Below are 14,619 nucleotides of genomic sequence, written 5' to 3'. Positions count from 1 at the left end.
GGCTTGAGGAGGTGCCTGGACACTAGCTCCAGAGGCCATCAGGGGAAGCTGTTCGTTAGCTGCTCCCTCCGTCTCTTTCTCATCGATCCCACTTGCTTCCTGCTGCTGCACTCTCGACGTGAAAGAAATGTTCAGCTGCTGATTGCTGGCTCGGTCAAGAGAATACTTGAGTTGAGGGCCTTGGAGAAAGATGCCAAGCTTCAGAGTAGGCCAATGCAGGGGAGGAGGAGAAGCGACCGTTTTCTTCTGTGATCTCAGGGACATTCTCCGTATGTTGAAAGATAATTTGACCATTACAGAAATGACTTTGGTGTTGGCCTAAGAGAAGTACATACATAAAACCTTTGCTTCTGATACCTGCAGAGCAGAGTCATGATTTAGGAAAAGTCCAGGTTTTACAGGCAAACTTGGGTTTAAATCCTGGTCTTCCGCTTTCACCCTTTGGCTGATCACGCCGCCTTTCGGAGTCTGGGTCTGCAATTGTCAGATGGTCGCAGTCTCGAGAAGCTCGGAGGTATGATAGGCACCCAGTGTGCTGGTTCTTCTCCCCATGACGATGCTTAGCTGATTTGTTTTATGGGTCAGTTCACTTAAACAGAAAGTGGAAAGTATTTCGGTGACTGTTCTTTGGCTTCTCACCACTGCAAAACCTTTCTCTTTGTAGCTCTCGACTTGCTGGACAAAATGTTGACATTCAACCCTCACAAGAGGATCGAAGTAGAGCAGGCTCTGGCCCACCCGTACCTGGAGCAGTACTATGACCCGAGTGACGAGGTAAGAGTCATGCTCCTGGCTGCCTCGGCAGGGGTGTCTGTCAACCAGGAGGGGCCCGGCTGTCCTGCTGGGAGTGTCCTGAGAGGTACACAGTGCCATACCTGGTCCTCTCAACAAGCCCACACCATCAGCCTCAAGGACTTGTGCTGTCGTCACAGCTTGAAACCCCTCCCCCACTCCCCCAAACCCCATCTGTCTGTCTTAGAAAATATCCTCCAGGCCACTTGCAGCAAGGGTGGGGCTGGGGAAATGGATGGATGAAGGGGAACATGGATAAGGAAGGAGTCCAAGGCTGGAGACCATGGTCGTGGTTTGTGGCAGGAAGAGACACCTGAACCAAAGCACCCCCCTGAGGGTGGAGAAGATGTCAACTGTGTGCTTGGGGAGGGCCTCTGCAGAGCAAGGGGGAGAGGTTAGCCTGGACACTTCCACCGTGGCTTGGTGGCTTCATGTCTGGTGCTCCACCCTGGAGATGGGAACACAAGAGCCTTTGTGTTGAGAGATGATGAGTCCAGAGATGGATGCGGCAGATCTCCAGAGCAGCTGGACATCCCAGTAACCATAGTGCGTGTCACCTTCTCTCCAGGAAAGTCCCTGTGCTTGGCTCTTTGTTTCCTCTGAGGGTTTGGTTTAACTTTATTCAGAGGTTAGCAAAGAAAAATGCAATATGAACTAAAGTTTGCATCTTTCTAGTTGAAGCTCATAGGCATAGACAACAGGCCTTGACATTCCAGTTTTAAAAAAGGGAGAAGGGGCTGGCCCGGTGGCGCAGCGGTTAAGTTCACACGTTCCACTTTGGCAGCCCAGGGTTCACCAGTTCGGATCCTGGGTGTGGCTGTGGCACCGCTTGGCAAGCCATGCTGTGGCAGGCGTCCCACGTTTAAAGTAGAGGAAGATGGGCACGGATGTTAGCTCAGGCCCAGTCTTCCTCAGCAAAAAGGAGGATTGGCAGCTGATGTAAGCTCAGGGCTGATCTCCCTCAAAAAAAAATAAAAAAAGGGAGAACCAAGTAGAGTGTTAAAATTAGAGGGGAAAATGGAAGAGGAAAGGAAAAACTAACTATAAAGGTGAAAAGCTGATAAATGAAAGAGAAAAGAAAAATCAAAAAGAAGTATTTATCAGCTTCCCTTCCATCTCTGTCCCTTGCCCTCAGAAACAATTGAGGCAGCTTGCAAAGATACCTACAACATAGTAAATAACAGGGAAATAGGGGAGAGTATAAGATTTGGGGCTCTTACTAGTCCTGTGAGCTGGAGATTTCCTGAGTCCCTGTGTCCTAATCACAAGCTGGGGTGGTACCTCAAACTTGACAAGGTTGGGAGGGTTAGAAGGCTGGCATATAGAGGACGCCTGGTGGGATCCCACACATGGAGCTAGCTAGGGAGGGCTAGCTACTTGTTTTTCTCTCTTGGATGTGAATCTGTTTCCCCCTTTTAAGAGGCCAAAGCTTAGTGCAGAGTTTGGGATCCATGTTTCCTTCCCCTAAAGGCCTGATGTGAGGATTCTGTGGATAAGATCTGAGAGTGCCTGGTAACTACTAGGCATCCACTGATTGACAACTGGTATCATCATCAGGTTAGTTCTGTAACATTGCATTAGTTTGGAGGTACTTAAAAACCAAAATATGAATAATATTGGCTAATTTTATTCTTTTGTCGTTGAGTATGTATGGGGGCTCTTTGACATAAATAAGACAGTTTAAACCTGTATTTAAATACATTATTTATAGAGTGTGTGCTAAAAAATAAAAACGAAAACTTGCAGAAAAATGTAAGAAAGATCACTTTGTGGTCTTGTTACACAGTTATTATTAAAATTTTGGAGTATTTCCTTCCCAGTCTTAGATTTCTATATCTAAATTTTACAAATAAAATAGGGTTCATTCTGTTTAACACAAACGTGAGTATTTTCCCATGATATGAATCTTCCTTGCAGCTTCATTTTTAATGGCTCCATAATACTTCTTCGTAGAAAGATACTGTAATATATTAAAGTCAAGTGCATTTATTTGAGTATCGTGGGTTTTAATTGTATAAACATACCACCTCCACCCCCATGACAGCAAATTTCTGTTATGTCAACATTCAGTGCCTTAAAACATTTGAAAATTATCCTGGGATTATTGATCAATTCAGAAGAACCCTCAAAATGGATTCACTTGCTCCCCATCCATTCGTTAAGTGCTCAGGAGTGCGGAGCACATGCGTGGGTGCTTCCCACAGCTCTTGAGTTCTAGTCGATGCCAGTCCTGGTCAGTAAACTCAGAATCTAAGCCATAGTCATTTTCTGAATCAGTAGGTGATTGCCTTAACCATAACAACTTTTGTCTGCTAAATGTTGTGTTTTCTCTTATAGCCCATCGCTGAAGCACCATTCAAGTTTGACATGGAATTGGATGATTTGCCCAAGGAAAAGCTCAAAGAACTCATTTTTGAAGAGACTGCTAGATTCCAGCCAGGATACAGATCTTAAGTTTGTCAGGTACTTGGAGCTTTAACCATACAGTCAACCCTAATGAGGGAGAGAGAATATAAACTGTTACTTAAAAGAAGGAGGGATTGCCATGGGCCTGCATGGAAACTTCATGAGCTTAGGTAGTAAGATGTGGTAAATAATGCAGTGATATTGGCAGATTTAAGAAACAAGTGTTCAAAAAAGGAAACGCAAATCTTGATTTTAGAGAACATATAGAAAGAGGAGGAAGAATAGGGCTTGTTAGAACTCTGTAGAAATGAGCAGTGAAGTAAAGAATTATGACCAAGAGCTGAAGCATTTGCTGGGGAAATGCTTTGGACAGGCCGGCCTGGGAGGGGCTGGAGGTGTCCTTCAGCCGGCAGCAGTATCTTATCCACAGTGCAGACAGGTGACCAAGGGCATGCTGCACCCATATTGGAGCAAGAGTCTCCGCGGGGAGTTCGGGAAGAGCAGTCTACAGTGTGTGCATTTGGGGGCTTCTGTAGGCCAGATCTCTGTTCCTTTCTCTCCTGCCCTGTCTTTTTTACTTTGATATATTGGAGTCTGGAGGTGATGGATTAGGCTGAGGGTTGGCAGCATCTAGGCTCAAAAGCAGAAGCTGCTTGAAGTGTTTTAAACAGAAGGCCTGTGATGAGTCAGAAGGCATCAGAAGGGCTGGAGAGGGGCTGCCCCGTGGCCGAGTGGTTAAGTCGGTGTGCTCCGCTTCTGCAGCCCAGGGATCTGCTGGTTCGGATCCTGGGCGCAGACATGGCACCGCTCATCAGGCTATGCTGAGGCGGCGTCCCACAAAGCACAACCACTGGCACTCACAACTAGAATATACAACTTTTACTGGGGGTCTTTGGAGAGAAGGAGGAGGAAAAAAAAGATTGGTAGTAGTCGTTAGCTCAGGTGCCAATCCTTAAAAAAAAATAAAAAAGGAGGTCTAGAGAGCAAAGAGTGGGGAGTAGGGTTACTTGCAGATTAGTAAACGCAGGAAGCTCTTCCCGGTCTCCAGCGAAAGGAGCAAAAGGCAAAGTGCTGTTAGCCGGGGTCCTCAGTCACCATGCAAGGGAGGGCACTGGGCACCTGTTGTAGCTGCAGCTGTCAGAGCATGATGACGGCACTGAGGAGGGTTAGGGTTAGGAGCCCACACTGCCAGTGGTGTGGGGGATCTCGGGAGCCTGAAGCCACTGTCACCATTGAGCAGTGGTTCTAAAACCCAGGAGTCCCCCGGTCCTGAAAACTCCTGTGTCACTAGAAGCAGAAAAAGTAAGGAGGTATGGCTTTTCCTGTTAGTGTCTGCTGTCTCACCAGAAGCGAGCCACCAAGGATGCCCAGCAGTCCAGCTGAAAGGCTTCCAGCCCCATTCGTAAGAACAGAGAACAAGGGAAGGAGAGAAAGGAGCCGAGAACAGACATGGCCAGCTCAGCCTCAGAGAGCCAGGCAGCGTCTGAGGGCTGGTAACTCATAGTGGGTAGACTCTCCTAGTTTGGGGAATGGAAAATGGTGCTTTCAAAAGAAGCCTGACATCAAAGCAGGAAGGACTGGAGAAGACTGAGTGGGAGACACCCACTGTATCTGTGGGCTTCCAGACCAACGGGCGTAGGCTTGGACTAGGGCTGTGGTGGCAAGGAGCCTTGAATTCATGAGCGAGGAGGAAAGGCAAAGTGTGAAAGACTCCAGGTTTTCCCAGATTGGAAACTGAGAGTCAAGGGGAGTGATGCTAGTGCTGTTAAACCCTTGCTTAGCCTCATCTTGACACTGGGCATGTCCTGAAAGGCAGACTCAAAGCAAGTGGAGTGTTGAAGAAGCAGGAGGCGCACTCTGACAAGCAGCCCTCCGGGAAGTGCCTCAGCAGGAAGGAGGGAGATGTCACAGGGGCTGCGGAGGCAGAGTCTGTGAGAGCTGGGGTCATCTCTCCTCTCCTGCCTCGAGGGATGGACAGCCTGTTGAGTATTGGTTACCCACAGTGATTGCATGGTTACTCACTGACAGAATGTCAGGCCCCAGACCGCAGCTGTTTTCACACCTTAACCCGATTCTCTGTGAGGCTTCCTTCCTGGCGTCTCTGCTTGGTGTGCACAGTGTGGGAGATGTCGCTCCCAGGAGCCTGCTCCCTCCTCCCTGTGTCTGCAGGAGTCAGGTTGCCTGCACCAGGGTCAGCTGCCAGGTTTTGTGAATAAATTTTATCTGGTCCTTTACAGAACAGGTTTGCTAACCCCTAGCCTAGAAGGTTGAGCTCAGCAACTTCTGTCGCTTTTCTTCCTTCACAATCCCTTTAACAGCTCATTTTCCTGAAGCCAGGTAGTGGCCTCCTTTCCCTTTTTCTTGTCTGAGTTCACGCTTCATGCTTACTCTGGCCCAGGCACGTTAGACACCCAGTGAGCAGAACAAACAAGACCTGAACATGGCCTCAAAGGGGCAGATGGTCCAGTAGGAGACAGACACACTCAGAACTGTCACGCACGTTTTCAGTGTAAGAGAGCACCTGGGTATGACCTCATTATCAGTTTTTCATCATTCGTTTAATCACCATTGAGCACTTCCTAATGCCAGGTAGGAGGGAAACAAAGATGAGTAAGACCCGGGCTTTGCTTTCCAGCAACCTGACGACAGGACACGGGTAGACAACAAGGAGTTGGGCACAGTGTTGTGGGTGCTATACCAGAGGTCATTACAGGCCCAGAGAGGTTCAGGAGGCTCCACATTGCGGAGTTCTGGGAAGGGCACACTCTGCTGTGGCGGAGGGGTGTGGCAGTGTGGGGCCAGGAGTCAGGGAGTCAGGCCTGTATGGGGGCCCTGGGAGAGCCGAACTCTGAGGATGCCGAAGCCTAGGCTTGCCAAGGATCTCAGCTCTCCCTCGCAGGTAGTTTTGGGTCCAGAAGCATCAGAGCAGGTGACACTGGGGGCAGTAAGGAGATGTGGGGAGCTTGGAGGGCAGGAACCCATGGGACGAATGGCCAGCCGCTGGAGGAGAGGGCAGTGTAGTGAGCACAAGGAGAGCAAGACAAAGGCGAGAGTGCTCTGAGGCCCACAGGACGTGGCTGCTGACTAAATGCTACCTGGAGTCGGAGTGAGCACACGGGACGGAGACCCCCTCCCAGGGTCCACCCTGGTTCTGAGAGGCCGGGACTGGGGCTTGTTACCAGTGGAGAGGGGTGGCAGGATGGGTGCTGTGTTTAGTTCACTTCCTCCAGGGGCACAGAAGGCACATTACATTCTTATATCCTGACTTTTTTCTAACGTTTTCTAAATGACAATTTTCAACTATTCTGAAAAGTTGAGAGTTTTATAGTCGACACCCATATTCCCACCACCTAGATTCTATGATTAATGTTTTACTATACTTGCTTTCTCACGTAACTGTCCATCGGTTTCTCCATCTACCCATCAATCTATCCTTTTTTTCCATGCATTTCAAAGGAAGTTGCCAGCATCTAGGCTGACGTATAATTTAATCATCTAGAATGTAAAAGTGCATCCAGAAGAAGGTGGGGCTGGGAGCAGTCCTTACACTGTGGGCCGGGTTCTTCCACAGACATTGCATTTTGACGATCACAGCAGCATTATCTGAAGTCAGCACACAGCCCATATTCATGATCGAGGAAGCTGAGGATTGTACATCAGTGGCAAAACTAGGCAGGTCCTGGTCTTTAGACCCAGACTTCCGTTTTCTTGTAAGCTCTCTACATTGCCTTGAGTAGATTTGTGCCCTCAGAAACATCCAAGGACTCATTCACAATCCTGCGGAGCCTTGTTACTGGATTTCCAGCTGACAACGTGAAGTTAGAAGCTGTAGATTGGTGAGTGAGAGGTGAAGGTTCTGTAACATATGGAAACATTAGAGAAAGGTGATGGTTGATCACCTAGTTACAGTAGGAAAGAACTGGAAAACGTGGACACACAGGACCGTCCAGCACAGCGATGGGGACCCCTTTGGTAGAGGGGATGGCAAAGACGACGCCAAAGGAGGCCCCAGAGTCCTTTGCTTCCTGGGGCACAGGCATTACTGATGTCCATGGTGGCTGCCCTAAGAGGTCTTAAAAGGTTGAAGTATGTTCATTAGATTTTGTCTAAGAAGGTCAATTTTAGAAATGTTTCCGTTGAAAAGTTAAAAAGGTGTGTGTGGTTAATACTTTGTGAAAAGCCTCCTGTTTCTCGGGGCTCAGACCTCATCCTGACTAGACCACCTCCTGAATCTCCTTCAGCGAGAGGCTGATGAAGGTGCCTGACTTTCTTCCTCATCCACCTGTTGGTGAATTTTCTCAGGTGGATTGATTACTAGGGGCATTAAGCTCTTGTTTCCCTTTGGTTTCATTAAAGATCAAAGCTTTTGGGCCAGCCCTGTGGCTGAGTGTTTAAAAGTTCTGCACACTGCACTGTGCTCTGGCGGCCCAGGTTTGCTGGTTCAGATCCCAGGCGCAGACCTACTCCACTCATCAGCCGTCCTTTGTAGGCGTCCCACAAACAAAATGGAGGAAGACTGGCACAGATGTTAACTCAGGGCGAATCTTCCTCAGGAAAAAAAAGATAAGAGCTTTTTAGGGCAGTTGTAATTTCCCTCCAGATGATAGGTTTGGTTGCAGTTCAGCGTACCTCTAGATGGAGGTCATTTCCCATCCCTGAACTGGTCTTCTCGTCACACAGTTGGGCCGTAACACCCATCCTTCCTGGCCTGACTTGTCGGGGTGGATGCAAGCCGTCGTCTGAAAGTGCTTTGTGAAATACTGAAGTGACCTTCTGCTAGATCATTATGTGGGCAAACGTTCCACGCCAATAAGGGTCTCCGGAGGGAGGACCGTTTGGTTTGCATTTCGACATACTTGGTTACCCTCGTGGCCATCTCAACCAGGCTTCCTCATCAGAACCAAGAACGTAGAACATGGTTTGAATGGCAGTCTTTTCGCTCCTCCCAGGGATGGTCCAAAACTCACAGAGACCTTGGGGTGAAGTTAATTCATTACACACAGTGGGTGCTTTAGGCAGTGGTTCTCAAAAGTGTGATCTCTCTGGGCTCCACTCCCCAGCAGCTGTGTTTTACAAGCCCTCCAGGGGATTCTGATGCTCACATTTGAGAACTACCAGGCCTGGTGTGATTAGAGTAGATTTGATGTGGAATAGAATTTCTCCAAGTAAAATAGAGACATTAGGATAATGAAGAGGGAAATATGTTTCTTGTACTTCTATGGTGTGACGTTCCTCGTGGCCCTCTTGCAGGTGGCTCACATGCAGACATCTGGAGAACCAGGTGGACCCTGTCAAGTGTAGTAAGTGAGTGAAGGCGCTTGGCAGGTTAGCACCTGCTGCCTTTCTGGGTGCTGTCCTGGAGGCCTGGTGGGAAAAGAGCTGTCAGATCGCCTCAGAGCCAGCTCCTGTCCATGGGAGCCAGGCCCTGGCTCCCTGCCTTTCCAGAGTCTGGGCCCACCAACCTCACACTTCCAACCAGCACTTTGTTATCTATTCTTTTTTGTCATAGTCAGAGAAGGCTTGAGTATTCATAACAGCACACTTTCTGCTGCCTGTGTAGTTGATTTTGTCCTACCTGGTCATCCAGAGAGAAAGAGATTTACTAAGAATAGGAGGAGGCAGAAAGGTCCTTTGCATATATATGTATCATTTTTCAAAGATCCTCAGGCTCTGGTTTTGACCATCGGAGTGGCGGGTGTCATGTGGTTAATAAAAGGCATCTTGGGAACATGGAAGCCAGCCCGGCTGTGAACGTGTGTGTGTCCCTCCCTTTCCTACCTCTCTGAGAGAGGTTTGAGAAGAGGCGCGTGTGAAGTGAAGGCAGAGCCCTGCCATGTGCCATGCGTCCGCAAGTGGTTCCTAGTGAAAGGACCTTTTTGCAGGAGTATTTTTCCTTTGCTTTTTCACTTTTCCATTTTTCATAATATTGCAGTTGGTGTTTTAATGTGGTTTATTGTTTTCACTTTTCCATTTTCCTCACACTTCCGAAGATGTTTTAAAACATGGTTCATTCTTAACTTGTAGGTTTGTTTGTTTGTTTTCCAGTAGGACAAGGGCTCAGAGGACTGGACGTGCTCAGACATCGGTGTTCTTCTTCCCAGTTCCTGACCCCGGTCCTGTCTCCAGCCCGTCTCGGCTTATCCACCTTGACTCCTTTGAGCCGCTCAGAGGGGCGGTTTCTGGTAGTTGTGGCTTTTATGCTTTCAAAGAATTCCTTCAGTCCAGAGAACTGTTCCTGGCACCCCTGTGTGTGTCACCCACAGGTGACCTGTGGCAGTATGTACTTCCAGTGCACCTACTGCTTACCGTTGCTTTAGTCACTAACCGCTTTCTGGTTTGAAAGATGCAGTGGTTCCTCCCTCTCCTGAATCCTTTCCTCCGTGACGCCCTGCTGACCTGTGCAGTCTCCCGGAGACAGTGCTTTCCACATTGGCTCTCGTCACTGGCATCTCACTTCGTGATGGGGAGGCTACTACCTAGGGCACTTTAAGTCAGTGACAGCCCCTTGTTTGCACTTCACCTTCTCACCATAACTGGCTCCCTGAGCAGGGGCTCGTGGAAACACCAGGGATGATGTTGCAGCTTGCAGCAAGCGCCCCCATCTCGGGACTCTGTGGGGCACTGGTCAGCGTCTTTTTTCATATCGTGTGAGTCAGTAGCATATTTAAGGATGTGCTGTTCGCTCAGCTTTTAGAAAACTCAGTCATATTTCTAAATAAAAGGAAGGACTGCACCCAGCAGTTTCACTCTGTAGATTTACTGTGATTACTTACTTGTACCATTTATAGAGAGATAACACTTGCCAAAACGTGTTATATGCAGTACTGAGTGTTTGCAGGACTTATGCAAAAAGATTTAAAGTGGCGGCTTCACTGGGGATTAGTGAGAGCTACACAAAGGTCACAGCAGGGTGCTGAGGAAACATCTGGAGAAGTAGCCAGCAGGCTGCTCCCATGTCTGGGGGCTGAGCTCCACACGTGTGTGTGCACGGAGGCCCCTGAGCTGCCTCAGGTGGTGTGCCACGTGCACTGTAGCCACACCCACTGCCGGAGGGTTTAGCGGAGAGGAACACTGCGTCTTTAAATGAGAAAGTGTACAATTCTTTTTCCTCCTACAGCATGTCAGCATCTCAAGTTCATTTTTTAACCTGCAATATAACAATTTGTAATAAAGCCTTCGTGAGCTCATGACACGCAGCACTGTTGTGTCGTCAGGGACACAGACGTCTCTGTACTGCTGAGCTAAGGCCATCAGCAAAAGCTAGCACTGAGTCATGTTTGGAGCTCTAGCCCATACTTTCCTGATCTCTCTAAGTATTTGTTCCTGCCACTGTACACTGTGGCATTGGCTCGGTGTTCTGTCCCAGTGCAGTGCCTCCTCTTGACTCCCCCACTGCTCTCTGTGGTGAGAAATTTGCCTTGTTCAATAATTACTGTACCCTCGCATGACTGTTACAGCTTTCTGTGCAGAGATGACTGTCCAAGTGCCACATGCCTATGATTGAAACGAAAAATCTATTGTTACCTCTGAGTTGTGCTCCACAGAAAATGCTATCCAGCAGATCACTTAGGAAAAATAATTCTATTTTTAGCTTTTCATTTCTCAGCTGTCCTTTTTTCTTGTTTGGTTTTTAACAGCAATGGATAATGGGTTATATAAAGACTGCCTGCTAATATGATCAGAAATGCACTTGTAATTCATGGAAATAAATGTACATCTTCTATCTTCATATTCATGTTAAGATTTAGTATTGATTTCCTCTGGATCAGCGTGTCCGAGTGGACAGTCAGGTTCAGTTTGCACTTAGAACAGAAATGCTTACAGGCTCACCTTCCCTCCTGGGCATTGCCCCAACACTTTAGTTTACGTAAGATGATTCAGAAAACATTTCTGTAGGGTCCTTTTTTTCCCTCTGCACAATAGAGAATCAATTCTGACATGTTCCTTTATTCAAATCATTGGTCTAAAATGTTATATCAAACTCTGATGAAGAAGCCCAAACATCTCAGGTTGGATTCTCTGGTTCTTTCTAAAGAGGGCCTGCCTGTGTGCCCCAGAGCTGCTGCTGGGCACGGCCGAGCGCTGGGAAGGGCTGCCTGGCATCCCTCGGCCCATACCACCCGGCTCAGGGTGCTGCTGCTCAATCTCATGGACTAAAGAAGGATGGCTGCCTCATCCTCGGAAACCAGAACCACATCTAGGTTCTTGCCCTAAGATGCACGATTTCCCCTCCCTGCGCAGAGCTGCCTTGTGAGGGTTCACACGGCATTGACAGGATGCAGAGGTTTGACTGTTACTTGGTACATTCATAAGTCAGTTTTCCTTTCAAAAGGAGCATCGACGGTTTTATTCCTCTTATTTCTTTGTACTTTTTAAATGGAATGTTTGTAATGAGGTTAATATGGAGTAGTCTAAATAGAAAGCCATAGCCTTGGTTACTAACGCCTGGGGACTGGGGACCCTCTCCCATCCCCTCGCTGGTACCGTGGAATCAGATTGGCATGAAACCACTAACTGCGTTCTAGAATCACTGTAGCCATAAGTTGCGTGCTTTTTATTAATCATGCCAAACTTGGATTTTCAGGTCAGAATTGTCATAACCAAGGTACCTGTGAAAAGTACTAGCTATTATGTGTGATAGACTCATCATTTGGATCTTCTTGACTAAAAATGTACAGGTTGGATCATCGAAATTGATATTGGTGACACCAAACACCTCCATTATTAGTGTGCTCAGATAAGTGTCCAGACTAATGGCTTTTTTTTGGTGTCTAAAATGTAAGCAAAAAATTCCTGTTGAAACATTCCAATCCTTTCATTCAGTGTGAAACAAAATACCTGAGAAGCCAGTGGAATGGATTTGAGAGAACTCATGACGACTCTGTGCTGACACAAGTCTTCACAGCTGATGGAGACATGTAGACCATTTTGATGCTTGAGTAGAAGAGTATCATTGTATTTGTGTGCAGTACACAGTGCATGGGGTGTTCACGGTAACTCCTGCTGCAGGCCTAGTGATGAGGATACAGGTACCTGTTAGCTTCCAGGAGCCACAAGTGGCTCGTCATGGTTGTCTCTGAGGAGTCACCAGGTATCCTGCCCATGCCACATGCCACGTAATATTCAGACTGCTCAGAGGACACTGTTTGACCTTTATTTGCTTATATGTTAAGATGGTTTTTAAATTAGTACCTTTTATATAGTATGGTAACAGTATGTTCATACTCACATACGTATGCACACATGCTTTGGGTCCTTCCATAATACTTTTATATTTGTAAATCGATGTTTTGGAGCAATCCCAAGTTTAAGGGAAATATTTTTGTAAATGTAGTGGTTTTGAAAATCTGAGCAATCCTTTTGCTTATACATTTTTAAAGCATATGTGCTTTAAAATTGTTATGCTGGTGTTTGAAATAAGATACTCAGTGCAGAGGAGAAGCATGTAGCAGGAGAGTAAAATGTGGTTTCTCTCACTGTCCCCCGGCTCAGCATCACACTCAGAAGCAACAGGGGATCTGGAGGGAATTCTCTAGGGTTGCAGCAGGTTTACCTACAGCTCGTTGCCTTTTTTGTGCTGTTTATCCATATAGAGCACTCAAGAAAGTCCTGAAACTGCTCTGTATCTGCTTTGTACTGTCGGTGCCTTCTTGGTAACGTACCCCAAACTCTGCATAGATTATTTAGTATAATGGTAAGTTAAAAAACGTTAAAGGAAGATTTTATTAAGAATCTGAATGTTTATTCATTATATTGTTACAATTTAACATTTATTTGTGGTATTTGTGATTTGGTTAATCTGTATAAAAATTGTAAGTAGAAAGGTTTATATTTCATCCTAATTCTTTTGATGTTGTAAACGTACTTTTTAAAAGATGGATTATTTGAATGTTATGGCACCTGACTTGTAAAGAAAACTACAAAAATAATTAGAATCATTAAATTGTGTCCCTGTGTTACCAAAATAACATGGTACTGTGCATGTATAGTTTAATTGGAATTTCATAGTGAAAATATGCAATCATCTAGTCCCTTATTACAGTGTTTCCCAAATAAGTGTGTCTTCTAATTTTACTTTGTTTATAATAGTTAGTGAAAAAAACCATAAGCTAGTGTTCTGGAGTTCAGTGGGATTTTAGCTCCATCAGGTGTTCCAGATTGTTCTTCAGCCCTTTGGCTGTAGAGGAGGAACAAGGCAGTGCTGGGAGGCCGAATTCAGTGCCCCTGTGCTTCTCTTCTCATCTTCCTGAACTTCAGCAACTCTGCTGCCAGGGCAGGTGTCATTGGCAGCCTCTTTTTTCAGACCAAGAAGTTGGGAATATGTTAGGGACTCTTGGACATTTGATTCTTGTCGACACCGGGCCTCATACAGTGTCTTATTTATAAGACAAATATATTGGAAATGTTTCTGCTGGGGTGGTGGAGAAAGAGCACAGGTTCGAGGCCCATAAAACGGGGTTCAGCACCTGCCCTCTGCTCGTGCCTGCAGCTGGCTTGGGGCTGTGCCCTGTGCTACTGTGTGCTTCCATCTCTGCACTTCAGCCCCTCAGCTGTAAAGAAGAACCGATGTACCCGCCTTGCGTGTGGTAAAGATAATGGAAACCTGTCAGCTGTCCAGCATAGGACCTCAAAACAGGTACTCAGTAAATAGCAAATCTTGCTAAATGCTTTCTTCTTTCTTTAAATTTGGATGTAAGGTGGCACTAAAATGTCTGCTAACCAAATTAACTGCTTTCTGTTAATCTGAGGCAGGAAAACCTGTCTGAAACTCTCCAGGGAAAGGAGCAGATCCCGCCCAAACTGGGAGTTTCTGATGGGTATTTGTGGGAGTGTTGCATTTACTTGCCCTTTGAGAGATTAACACTCTTTGTTGTTGTCCGAATCCTATAGAAAGCAATTAAAATAATCATCTTCCTTATTCAACACAGGAGTCTAATCATCTTTTGTTTCACTTTAATTGTGATGAGCTACTTGCCTTAGGAGTAGTGCAGCCATTCCAGTGGCAGTATACGCCAGCATCTTGGCTGGCCCAGTTTGCTGTATGTAATCAGAACTAGAGCCTTCAGAGCTGACCAGTGACCACAGAGCGGTTCTCTGAGAGGAGCAGAAACCAAACCAGTTCCTGGGGGCTACCAAGCAGGTGGAGACAAGGTGCAGACCCCCTGAAGTCCTGAGTGCGGTGGGAGGGAGAAGGGTTGGGTGTGTCCACAGAGGAGCCGTGAAGGGATGGGTTTTCATGGGGGACACGTGTGACCGTTTTTGAGTCTGAAAGAAGAGGGAGAGACTGGATGGGCGGGGATGGTGGAGCTGGGCCTCACAGGGCTGAGGGCCAGGTAAGGGGTGGGTCAAGGTAGACATGGGATATGGGGGCTCTTTCTGAGTCTGGTGCCAAGGACGGCTGAAGACAAAGCTCATTTTCGA

At 46.9% G+C, this 14,619-nt stretch overlaps 1 protein-coding gene across 3 annotated transcripts in view; it reads left to right on the top strand.

Annotated features, from left to right (window-relative positions):
- Nucleotides 1–14,619, top strand: part of MAPK1 (mitogen-activated protein kinase 1) — a 105,860-nt gene that overhangs the window by 89,428 nt on the left and 1,813 nt on the right. Inside the window, exons 7-9 of one of the 3 annotated variants that reach the window (XM_070628357.1) lie at nt 665–774; nt 3,130–3,255; nt 9,244–10,927. In XM_070628357.1, the coding sequence (XP_070484458.1) occupies nt 665–774; nt 3,130–3,246 (227 nt within the window). In that variant the 3' untranslated portion in view covers nt 3,247–3,255; nt 9,244–10,927. Of the gene's footprint in view, nt 1–664; nt 775–3,129; nt 3,256–9,243; nt 10,928–14,619 lie in introns of those variants that run through there. The other 2 variants (XM_070628355.1, XM_070628356.1) reach the window with 2 other exon arrangements.

Source organism: Equus przewalskii, chromosome 7 (genome assembly GCF_037783145.1).
Source record: "Equus przewalskii isolate Varuska chromosome 7, EquPr2, whole genome shotgun sequence".
NCBI lineage: Eukaryota > Metazoa > Chordata > Mammalia > Perissodactyla > Equidae > Equus > Equus przewalskii.
The sequence above is the reverse complement of the archived record's forward strand: the minus strand, read 5'-3'. Positions and strand labels throughout refer to the sequence as shown.